The 12,409-nt window shown below is 41.5% G+C and overlaps 1 protein-coding gene across 6 annotated transcripts in view; it reads right to left on the minus strand.

Annotated features, from left to right (window-relative positions):
- The window catches only part of ZBTB35 (zinc finger and BTB domain containing 35), a 61,733-nt gene that overhangs the window by 2,601 nt on the left and 46,723 nt on the right, over nt 1-12,409 (minus strand). For all 6 annotated transcript variants that reach the window (XM_089779402.1, XM_089779401.1, XM_075932488.2 and 3 more), the window contains one exon: nt 6,186-6,316. In XM_089779402.1, coding sequence (XP_089635528.1) covers nt 6,186-6,316 — 131 coding nt within the window. The remainder of the gene's footprint in view (nt 1-6,185; nt 6,317-12,409) is intronic.

Here is a 12,409-nt window from a genome sequence, read left to right on the forward strand (position 1 = left end):
GTAGCAGTCCCTGTCCACAGAGGGTCCAAGCTCCCCGGGGCCGGAGGCTGCTCCACCTCCCACAGAGCAGCCTCTGTCTGCGGAAAGCCTAGGCCTGCCATGGACAGAGGCTGGTTCCTGGCAGGTGGAGCACCCTCTGTCTCCACGGAGCTTGTACCCCCCAAAGACAGGGGCTGCTACCAGACAGAGGCTGCTTTGCAGCAGCCTCCTCTGCCTCCCCTGCACCGGGGGTAGGAGGAGGCGGCACTTGTGCAGGGGGGAACCGACTCCTGCTCTTCACCTCACTGCCTCTGATACAGAGGGAGAGGGAGAGGAGGAGGAGGAAGAGAATACATGTAGTCCACAAGATTAACCTATAAGCCTAGTCTTATACACAAAAACTACAATAAAAGAACACTGCAAAGTATTGACCAATATATGGTGGTTAACATACATATGTATATCATAGTATACAAAAACACATACATTAAGCATAAACAACATTAAGCACAGATTTTGTAGCAATTACATAGCCTCAATTTTCCCATAACACCTTGCATTAGCTGAAGTAAACTTTGGCTTAAATATATAGGAAAGTTGCCAGGAAGAGGGCATACAATTATTTTATCACAGCAACAGGTAGGCAGTTATTCTTGGGCCACTAGTGGAAAGAAGGAGGAGGACAAGACATATGATTGTTCTATCCTAGTACAAACCTAGAATGCCATCATGCCCTTTAATACTTGGAATGCATATGTTCAGAATAAAGAATTAAGGGGTACATCCCAGCATCAGAAAAAATGTGGCTGAAAGTTGACTGGTTAAATCTCGTCGTAGAGGATGTACACAGTAACTGGTTACTTGTAACCATGCAGGGTATAAAAAGGAAGCTTTAGGGAGCACACTTTCTGTGCAAGATAAATATAACAATGCTGCCCAAGGCAGCTTTCTGGAGACTAGTAGTGCATCAAAACCTTTTCCTGTACTGCATTCCTATTGGCTACTAGCAATAAACCTGAATGATATTGGTTATTTGGTCTCTTGACTACATTTCACAACAAAAACCAAAGAGTGGTCAAGTGACTATCAAAAAACCCCACATAATCAAAAGTTAGGAAATGCCAGAATTAAGGCTTACGTTTAATTCAGCTCCTCTGTTCAAATGTATTATGACACAGTCTTTAATTTCCACATACAGTAGACTTCCGATAATCCGGCACCTTTTGGACCTAGGTGGTGCCAGATTATCAGATTTGCCGGAGAATTGGGAGATCCCGCTACAGCTACACGGCTTAACAGCTGGTTGGGACACAATCTCTCTCCTCCCCTTTCCTTTTCATGTCTCCTCCCTGCTGTAACCTGATCCTCCTCCCCCTCTCTTCCCCCGACCCCTTTGCTGAAGCAAAACTCTCTTCTCCATACTGTAACATGATCCCACTTCCCCCCCAACCTTATGATCCCTCTGGTTACAGCCAGCATGTGTGCTGAGCAGCAGGCTTTTTAATCAGCTGGTCAGGAGCACTTGGCATTTTGATGCCAGAGTATCCGGAGTGCCAAACAACTGGATACCGAACTATCGGAGTTTTACTGTACTATGTTTACAACAGGACCCCCAACCTCATTTAGTGCAAAGGATGGACTAGTTCTGGAGATGTGTATAGTGTAAGATAATGTTATGTGTAAAACTTATCTAGCTTATTTGTTACAGAATTTGGAAGGTTTACAGTAAATAAGGCAGTAAAAGAAAAGATGGTATTATGGGTATGGCAGCTTAATGTTGCGTTTGTGAACTGAACCCGATCTCTGAGTATACCACTGAGTTTCTATGCAAAGCTGGGCAAATCACTTAAATCAGACTATTCACAGGTGGTTACTATATCCCTCCTTTTCTGGGAATCCAGCGTCATATCCTGAAGTCGGACTGCAGAAATGCTGAGCACATGGTGCTCCAACTGAAATCAATGGGAGGTCAGCTTTGAACAGGTGTACAATATTAAACACTGTGAAAAGCAAGATCCTAGTAGCTTCAGATTGGGCATCCAAAAATAGTTGATATGATAGTTTTGGCCTTTATTTCTTTGCCTGAGCTGTAAAATAGGGATAGTACAACCTCTCTCACCTCTCAAGAGTGTTGTAAGATTGCTTCATGAACATAAAAATCTCAGCTATTGTAGTGAATATCATCAAGAATCCTGTAAAGAAATGTATTAATTCCATATTCAAAGCAGGGCTTGTTTGAACAATATGCAGTAAATAAGGCTGAGGATCACACACTGATACTAAGCCTAAATAATGAATAGCTGCTCATTAAGTAAGCAACAATCATTTTATGCACTGAATGAGGCAGAGGTCTTGTGGGAAAATTATGTGATCATGCAGTTCAAGATCATAATGCAGGGCTACCCAGGGGCCACAATGATACTCCTAGCACATGCCGAGGGCTGCAACTTAGGTGTGGTTGCATATACATGCACATATATGCAAATAGCTTCTTTCACACTGAGGAGTATGAATACAAAGATTAAGGCAAGACAACATACAACACATAGGCCCCATTTAAGTCAGTTCTGCAGATATTAATAAAATGCAATATTTACCCGATTTCCACCTATATAACAGTACTTTTAATGAGCAATGAAAGTCCAGGAATTTAATTACTAAAACTCATCTCAACAGAAGACCATTATATTGACTACTTTTTGTTTTTTGGCTCCTACCGCAAACAAATGGGCCATGCGTTGAGTAGCCCTATCATAATGCATATTCATATGGAGCCAATTAAGAAAGCATAAGCAACCTTGATTCTGGCATATCCTAATTTGTGAGTGCTTTATAATGTTTTTCGTAAGTAATATCAGCTAAGACCTTTGAGTATTTATGGCATTTTTACCTATATTACACATATAACATAAGACTTAGCAAGCAATGAATCAATAAACTGCGCTTCAAGAGGACAGCAGCAAAACAAAGGACAGCAACAAATGTTCAGTAATATGTAATGAGTTCAACAGGACTCTACAAGTACTTAGTGAGGTGTGTGGTTAAGTGCACAGGGCTTTGTTTGATGTATCAGGTAGGGATGTGAAAGTGTAGCTGTTTACATTAGCTGATGAGCCTCAGCTCATCAGTTACTCCTAACAGTTACACGCAGCCCCTCCTGCTGCCTCTGTATCAGAAACAGTGACAGGAGGCAGGGCAGATGGGAGCTGGTGCTCACAGGGAGCCGGCTTAAAAGCTGCCCTCCTCCACAGCACTGGCTTCTGTGGAGCCACCTGCCTCCCCCCACCCTCCGCACGTAAACGCACACTGGCTCCCGCCTGCTCCCCAGCATGTAAACATGTAACTGGTGAAATTTACAGCAGTTACACATTTACAAAATTAAATGTATTTTAACATTCATAGTATCAGGGGCTTGATCTCTCTGTCTCCTCTTCAGCAAAAGGATAATGCTTATAGTCTACCTCTCAAGAATTGAGATGAATAATAAAACGTTTATGAAACTACATATTAATACTCTTTTTTTAAAATGACACTTATGGATCCAGACACTTCTTGTTTGAATATTATGACAGGGGGGTAGAAAGGAGGAAAGAACTCCCTTAAAAATGTTAATAAAACAATGCCTTACTTTTATTAAGTTGTTACAAAGTTGATTTGCACATTTACTGAAAAATAAGCTGTAGCTACTAGAACTTTATAGCCAGGATGTTCGTGAATACAGCAAATATATACATTTAGCTAGGCATGTTACAAAATTTTAAACCTAATCAAGGAAATTCCAGAAGGTTTCTACTTCTACTTCTCAAGGACAAACAAACATCAAGCAGATAAACCTCAAACACACTTTTAGGAAGAAACCTAATTGTGTAGGGTGCACTATAAGAACCATAAAGCTAGGTTATAAAGTTAACAATGAAAACCTTTGCTGTTTCTTAATTAGGGGTGTTAAATATCGATTAACTAATTGAATAGTCAATGGAATTTCCATTGACTATTCGATTAGTCGATATTTCCACCTTTGAAATATACAAGAGCCCCAGCAGGGAGTCCCCTGCTGATCCTAGGCTCCACATGGCATTTCAGTCTTTGAAATGCACAAGAGTCGAGAGGAAGCACCACCACTGCACCCTTGTCCTGACCCACAGAGCTGGAGGGAACCAGCTTTTAAAATGGCTTCCCCCAGCACCCCTTCCTCTTCCCTCCCTTGCTGCCTCTTTGTGATAGAGGCAGCAAATACGGGGGGAAGGGGGAAAGGGAAGAGACTAGTTGACTGTCCAATAAGTTTTGCTTATTGGATAGTTGACTAGTTGCTTACATCCCTATTCTTAAGATGACTTAAGTATCTTTCTATATATTTTAAATTTCTGTATCTAAATGAAATTTTCATCCAGTAACTGCCTGACATTGTTATATGAATAGTAACATGTTTTATATAGAAATATAGGAAAGTCATTTGATGCTAAATTAATTGGTAATATAAGAAACCGTTTAATTATAGATTTTTATATTAGGGAATTAATTTATGGCAGTGCACAAGCAAACCAAGTGCGGAAAGAGAAAATAATCATTCAAAAAACTGTAGGTCAGCATTTAAGCTCAAGATAGTCTAAAAATATATGTAATTTTAAAAGCCTGTTTTGAGAACTAAAAACTTGTATACAAAGACCAGAGTGTTTAGAAATGTTGAAAACAGACTTTCATTTCCTAGCTAACTCTTAAAAAAAATCTCTGCAAAAATGGACTGAATGAAAAGAAAGGGTTAAGAGTAAACTAAAAAAAGGTCTTTTCTATCGCAAGAACAACTGCACTTAAATAAACGCAGCATCTTTAGGAGCTAAAGATGTAATCTAAGCCATTGCTGACGGCATCAAGCAAATCAAAAGGTGACAGCCAACCAACCTTGTATCTAAAACAACTCAAATAGGAGTTTACTACCATTTTGTTGAAATAGGAAGACAAGCATTCCAGAGTACTCCAAACACTAGAAAGTGAGCAGCCGTTAGTCACACGCACCCTTGGTCTCCCTAATCAAGAACAGCACAGTATTCCACAAGCAAATTGCCATGTACAGACAAGAAAAACAGAGAAGATTCAAGATGTAACCAACCCAAGGAAAATCTCCCCAAGTCTTGGATTGGTGAGAGGAATTTAACTAAGACACTGTCAAAGGATTTAATTTAACATTTTTGTGATGCTTTTGTTGGAATACTGAAATGCTATTGTCACTTAAATACTAGCAGTTCCTCACTACTCGAGTGGTTATACTGTGTGTTCCTGAATAGGAGACAAAACAGTGGGATTCAATTGCATTTTGGATTTTTAATATTCATAAGTGGCTTGTTTTAACACAACTCCTTAAATGGCTTATTCTAAGTAACTGATGTATATACTTTTTATAATTTCATAGAAAGTAGTTAGTATTGCTTACTTTGCTAACTGTAAACTGGTTAATTATTTATTAATAATAAAAAGGACACCTGCCCTGAAATATTTTTTTGCCTATTTAAAGACAGCGAATTAATAGATGGGGGCCCCAACTTCCAACACAATCGGGTCCTGGGGAAGCGTTGCAAGTCAAGGGCATCATAACTCGAACTTGCATTTACAATAGGCGCTGAGCGCTGTCGGGGGTAAGTTGGGGGTTTTACATCACTTCCGGACTTATGAAAATGGTCGTAAGTGCAGTGGGTCACAACTTGGGCTGTCATAAGGCGGGGGGTTTCCTGTAGTTCTAAGAAACAACATACTTGGGTCTAAGAAACAACATACCAAAGGCACCTCCCAGAAGTGGTTCACTCTCAAGGACATAATCTCTGTTAAAAGGTCTCTCTAAATAGACATAAAGTAGTCATTGTAATGGAAGTAACCACTTTATCATTCATGTTCACTCAATTTGAGTTATTTAAGGTTTCCTCACTCTTTGTTTATAATAAAATAGCCATGATTAAACACTATGATGGCTTGAATGGTCTTAATAATGGTGTCTACTAAGTTATGCAAAAGAATACTGTGACTAAACAGTAGAAGCCACTCTCTGGTGCTGGCAGCAAGAGAAACAATTATTGAGAGCTCACCTTACTTCATTTCTTACTTCTCTAAACTACGCAATTTTAGTAGTTTAAAAAATAAAATTACTTCGTATCCAACAGTTTCAGTTTCCCCTCCCCTGCCCGAAACTCTCCCCTCCTGTTGCTTTAATTACATACCTGACATTCATACAGCTTCTTTCTTCCTTTTTTAGCTCCAGCACCAGATTGACAGGCTGTCAAATGACATTTGAGCGTGCTATTTCTAGCAAAACGTTCATGGCAATTTGGACATTCAAATGGTTTTTCACCTGTTAAGACAGATAAGAATTTATAGACATAGAAAAAAAATCAGTTTTACTGGAGTTGGACTTTTTGCAATTATATAAATTTTAAATAGAGAAGTGGGGTAAAAATAATTTAAATAAAAATTAAATAATTAATTTGTAGTAACTTGGTAAATATAATTTAAAGATTTGGATATAAGCTTTTAAAGATGTAAGAGATGTTCACTGGGATTGTTCTAATAGAAACAGCCACTTCATCTAATACTTTTTTTTATATAAACCAAAAGGGCAAAGAAAACAATGGCTGAGTTTGTTCATTTTTCCACAGCTTGGAATTACTATGAATTTGACATAACTAATAATTACATTTGAAATGGAAACACTCATTTTTTATAAGGTTATATTCAAGTATTATCTTGATTTGCTGAAATGAAATATAAGCTGGAACTAATAACCATACAGAGTTCTGCATTACTCACTCATATCCAGTTTAATACATAGGCATATTCATCATGTACCACAAATTATGAAGACTGTTTTTTGTTTTAGAGTTACATGAAGTCGGTATGGATCCTCCTAAAAAATTGATTGAAACTTCCCAGAAGGAGATCTAGATGCTGTCATAGGCAATTTATTGACATCTCTCAATATGCAGCCATAATCAGAAAATAAGACACACTGAGAAGGCAGCAAAGAGAGAGAGAGAGTGTGAGTGAGAGACAGTGTGTGTGTGTCTGTGTGACAACAGCAGCAACATATCCCACAATGGGTCATCCTAACCTTCAATGCTGCAGATGGTTTGGTCAGCTCATTTCCAACCAGATGAAGCAGAAACAATCCAGTGAAAAGCAGTGAATAAAAACATGATTAGAGACTTGCACAGCAGGAGAGATTGAAAAGATGGCTGTTATTTAGCATGGAAAGGATAAAAAAATTAGAGAAGCTAGGATTGAATATATAAATGAACATCAGCCTCAAAGAAGGTACAAATCAGGATCTCCTATTTGTCTCTCTCATCATACAGAAGTGAAATTATATGCATGCAATAAAGTTAAAAAGCAGAAAACATTAAAATTAAAATCAGAAGGTATTTTCTGAAACTCAATAGATAATTGCATGAAACTCTCTGACAAAGTCTAGTTTTCAATAGTTCACCATCAAACTAGAAAGATGTATCCACTGGGGTGCTGTAGGAATCTTATCCAGAGGCTGATAATATTCAATAGTTTCATTCATGACTTGGATAATGATGTTATGTTCTTATGTTCTTATGTGGAGAGTACATCTGCAGATGACACCAAGCTAAGAGAGGTTGCTAGCACTTTGGTTCAGGATTAGAATTCAAAATGACTCTGACAAAGAGCGAATTGGCATGAAATCAACACAATGAAATTCAATAAAGAGGAGTGCGAACTACTGCACTTGGAAGGAAAAATCAAATGCACAAACACAAATTAGGGAATAATTCATTAGCAACACTATAGCTAAGAAGGACCTGGGGATTATGGTGGCATACAAACTGAATGAGCCAACAATGCGATGCAGTTGTGAAAAAAGACTAAAATCATTCTGGGGTGTGTTAATAGGAGAGTCATACCTAAGAAATGGCAAGTAATTGTTCCACTTTACTCAGCACTGGTGAGGTCTCATCTGGAGTAATGTATCCAGTTCTGGGTACCACCCTTTAGGAAAGATGTGGACAAATTGGAGAGAACCCAGAGTAGAGCAACAAAAATTAAAACTGTTTTAGAAAAGAAAAGTTAAAACAAACAAGCATGTTGAGACTTGAGAAAAGAAGATTGAGAACTCGTAACAGTCTTCAAATAAGCTGACAGCTGTTATGCAATTGATCACTGTGATAAAATTGATCACAGTCCTCTATATCAGTGTTTCTCAATCTTTTTGATATGGAAGATTGTCCTGCTACCTTCCTAAATGGTGTCAGGGAAATCTGAGGGACCAATGCTGGTCCATGGACTGGTCACTGATATAGAAGACAGTGATTAATTGCTCTTGTTATCTTTAGAGGATATGGAGAAGTAACGGGCTTTATCTGCAGCAAGGGAGATGTAGATTAGATCTTAGTAAAAAAAAAAAAAATTCTAACTGCAAGAATAATTTAATTCTGGAATAGGCCTCCAAGAGAGGTTTTGGAATTTTGTCCTTGGAAGTTTTTTAAGAACAGGTTAGGCAAACACCTGTCAGGAATGGTTTAGGTTTACTTGGTGCTGCCTCAGTGCTGGAGGATGAACTAGATCAGTGTTCTCAAATATAGTCATTGCATTGCAGGGTATTTTTTGTGGCCTTGTGCATGGTGATTGAAGGGGGCAGAGAAGCAGTGGCCCCTCCCCAGGTTTGCCAACAGAGGCTGGGCCCTGCCCAACTCTGAAGACACAAACTCTGGAGGAGCAGGCAGCAGGTGAGTCCCCCACTTTCCTGGGAGCAGTGAAGTCTGGCTTCATCCTTGCGGTGGTGAGCACCAGGAAGGCTGCAGGTTGTAGACACACAGCTTTGGGTTCCAGCCAGGGGTCTTGGGCACTGCTGTGGGCCCCAGGCTCCATTTCCCAATGAGGTAATTGTGGGCTCCAAACCCTCCTCCATCTCACTGGCTCTCTCACTGCCTTCGCTGTCCCCAGACTTCAGCCATCTGGTAGGCAGGTTCTGTCCCCTGGGTACAGAGATTTAAGCTTGCCCTGGCCTTGGCATCCAGCCACAGGGCTTTGGGGTCAACTCTGGTATCTAGTCATAGGGCTTCAGGCTGGGGACGTTGGCATGGGGCTTCAGGTTCAGCCCCCAGGCTTGGCCTCTGGTCTCGGGCTTAGCCCCAAACTCCAGCCCCATGGCAGCAGGTGCTTGCCCTGAGCTCACCTCCTCATTGTCCCAGCAGCTTCTGGTTTCCCAGTCTCCCTCATCCATTCCTGCACAGCCCCTGATGCCTCCCTACCCACCTCCCATCCGGGGCTTAATTTTTCACCAGGGTTGAAGAGGCTGAGTAAGTCTGCTGTGAAACGTTATATTTGTATGTTGTTAATATCACTTTTTACCACAGACTTAGTAGCTTGCTGGGAGGCTGTGAAAATTGCTATAAACATACTTTTCAAAATAGGAGACTTACTAGCTAGCAAGTCTAAAAATAATAAGCAACCAAAAAAGCAATAAAAACAACAACAAAAAAGACAAAGCTCCTTATGTGTGTTTCTATTCTGTTTAGATCCAGAAGAAAAAAAAATAGAGACAATTGTACATTATTGTAACTGAGTCTGCAAAAAACCCCTACATAATTAAATTACAATAATTTGGACTTAATTTTAGAACAAACAAACAAGTATTTTAGGAAAAACTGTCAAAGAGGCCACCCACAGAAGTTGGTAGCCATACTCTGAGGCCACCAAAAATTTTGTCGAGATAATCCCTGAACTAGCTATCCTGTCAAGATCCCTTGCAGCCCTACATTCCTATAATTTGATAATTGAAGCACAGTGTTCAGTAAAATTTCAAAGAGAAATATACAATAGCATTTGCAGTTACTCTTGCTGGAAATGAAATTAAAATAACTATCAATTGTTTGGCAAAATATTCAAAAGCACTTAAAGTGATTTGGGAGCGCAAGCCCCAGTGAGCACCTAAATCACTTTTGAAAATGGGATTGAAAACCATAGTAAAATATTATTAATACAAAGAACATTAAGTACAAATACCTAAAAATAATAAAATCTTAATGCTCATAGAAAATTAAAATGAACTGTTGGAATCTAAGCTTCAGGGGTTAGCCAAGTTAGTCCGTACAGGACAAACTTAAAAAACAACAAATGGTCTGCTAGTACTTTATAGATTTACAAAACATGTAGATGGTATCATGAGCTTTCATGGGCACAGCCCACTTCTTCAAATGACCAGAGCTGGAAACTATTCACCATTAACATACAGGCAGTCCCCGGGTTACGTACAAGATAGGGACTGTAGGTTTGTTCTTAAGTTGAATCTGTATGTAAGTCGGAACTGGCGTCCAGATTCAGCCGCTGCTGAAACTGATCAGTTTCAACAGCGGCTGAATCTGGACGCCAGTTCTGACTTACATACAGATTCAACTTAAGAACCCCAGGGGTCCCCAAGTCAGCCGCTGCTGAAACTGATCAGCGGCTGATTCCAGGAAGCCCGGGGCAGGGGCTTCCTGTAGTCAGCCACTGGTCAGTTTCAGCAGCGGCTGACTTGGGGACGCCTGGGGCAGAGCAGCTGGGGTGCTGCTGGGTTGGTTCAGTAGCGCCGCCGCTCCTCGGCGCTACTGGACCAACCCAGCAGCACCCCAGCTGCTCTGCCCCAGGCGTCCTGATTCAGCCCCTGCTGAATCTGACCAGCAGTGGCTGAATCAGGACGCCTGGGGCAGAACAGCTGGGGTGCTGCCCGGTTGGTCCAGTAGCGCCCAGAGCGGCGCTACGGGACCAACTGGCAGCGCCCCAGCTGCTGTACCACAGGTGTCCGGAGCAAAGCCATGGAGCACGGGGGCAGCGGGACAGCCCAGACGCGCCGTGGCTGTCCTGCTGCCCTCGGGCTCCGTGGCTTTGCTCTGCTTTGCTCCCCCGTCCCCCTGGTCTGCAGACCAGGGGGATCGGGGGGGGGGGGGCCGCAAAGCAGAGCAAAGCAGAGCCAAGCCGCGGAGCGCGCGATCAGCTGACAGCCCAGATGCGTCTGGGCTGTCAGCTGGCCGGGCGCTCCGTGGCTTGGCTCTGCTTTGCCCCCCCCCGTCCCCCTGGTCTACAGACCGGGGGGGGGGGGGGGGCAAAGCAGAGCCAAGCCTCGGAGCGCATGGGCAGCGGACAACCCTGTCCGCTGCCCACGTGTTCCGCCGCTTTGCTTCCTCTCCCTGGTCTGCTGGAGACCAGGGAGAGGAACGGCCCCGTTCGTAACTGCGGATCTGACATAAGTCGGATCCGCGTAACTCGGGGACTGCCTGTACAATTCAAATTCCAGCATCTCTAACATTCAGACAAGCATGGCAATGGATCCAAAGAGTTGGACACATTATCTTTAGCCTAAATATTCTCTTATACAGGGGGACTGGAAACCCCAGAGAAGCAAGGAATTGGCCTCAATAATTTGATCACTATTCACCTTTGGCCCAAGGAGTGATATGTAGGGTATCTGTTGCAGATCAGAGATCATCTGTTCCTATGCCTCATGCCAACATTGCATCTGGGGCCCTGTGTTTCCCTCGGTTCCCTGGCAGCCAAGTTTCACCAGCCTCGCAGGTTACAATACTGTGCTTAGCAGAAACAATGTCAAGAGGGAACGTGGGAAAGGAGAGTAAGTTCCAGAGTGGAGACCAAGACCCAAATAAAATCAGGCCAGACATACACTTTAAAGTTCATGTGTAATCCAATCTGAAACCTAGACTCATTTACATATGTGCCCAAAACAAACCACTGCTCAGTAAGTGGGCCGTCTTGTTCTATTATCGCTGAATTTCTTTATCAGTGTTCAAGTACATTTTTATGTACAGCATACAGCAGTAACCATCTCAAAAGAACATCATGGATGACTGTGGCAAAGTCTAATGCCGCCTCACCCCCCAAATAGTTTGCAAGCTGCTTGTCAAGTGAAACTAGACCAGTGCTCTTGTTCATTCCTACTAGGAACTCACAGCGCAGACAAGAAGTCCACAGGACACCTCAGTAACAAAAGAGTGGCCAAACTTCCTTAAATAGGACATTTCTTTCTATTGTTTCACCCAACATACAAGCATACTTCAATCATATCCAGACTGGGTTTCAGCAAATCAGTTTTAATTGAATGGCAGCTGATTGATTTGAGACAACACTTGATCTTTGTCCATTGCCAGGATGAACTGCCCCAAGCAAGTAGCTAAATACATTCACTTTTTGTTTAAGATTAAATATGCATTCTTTTGTATTTTGTATCCAGTAAGTTACTTCACACATATTTAAATTAGTGGAAAGTTGTTGGTGAATCCACTTATTTTGGATTTCTCACAAATATACCTGACACTATTTATAAAGTAGAGTTTTTAGGAATATTAATTGAAGTTATCACAAATGGTCAGTTTTCCCCATATGGACAATCTTACCCAAGTTTGACAGAGTTTGCCTGGTGAACTATGAT

The sequence above is a fragment of the Pelodiscus sinensis genome, chromosome 6 (assembly GCF_052426305.1).
Source record: "Pelodiscus sinensis isolate ZL-2025 chromosome 6, ASM5242630v1, whole genome shotgun sequence".
In the NCBI taxonomy this organism is placed as follows: Eukaryota; Metazoa; Chordata; order Testudines; family Trionychidae; genus Pelodiscus; species Pelodiscus sinensis.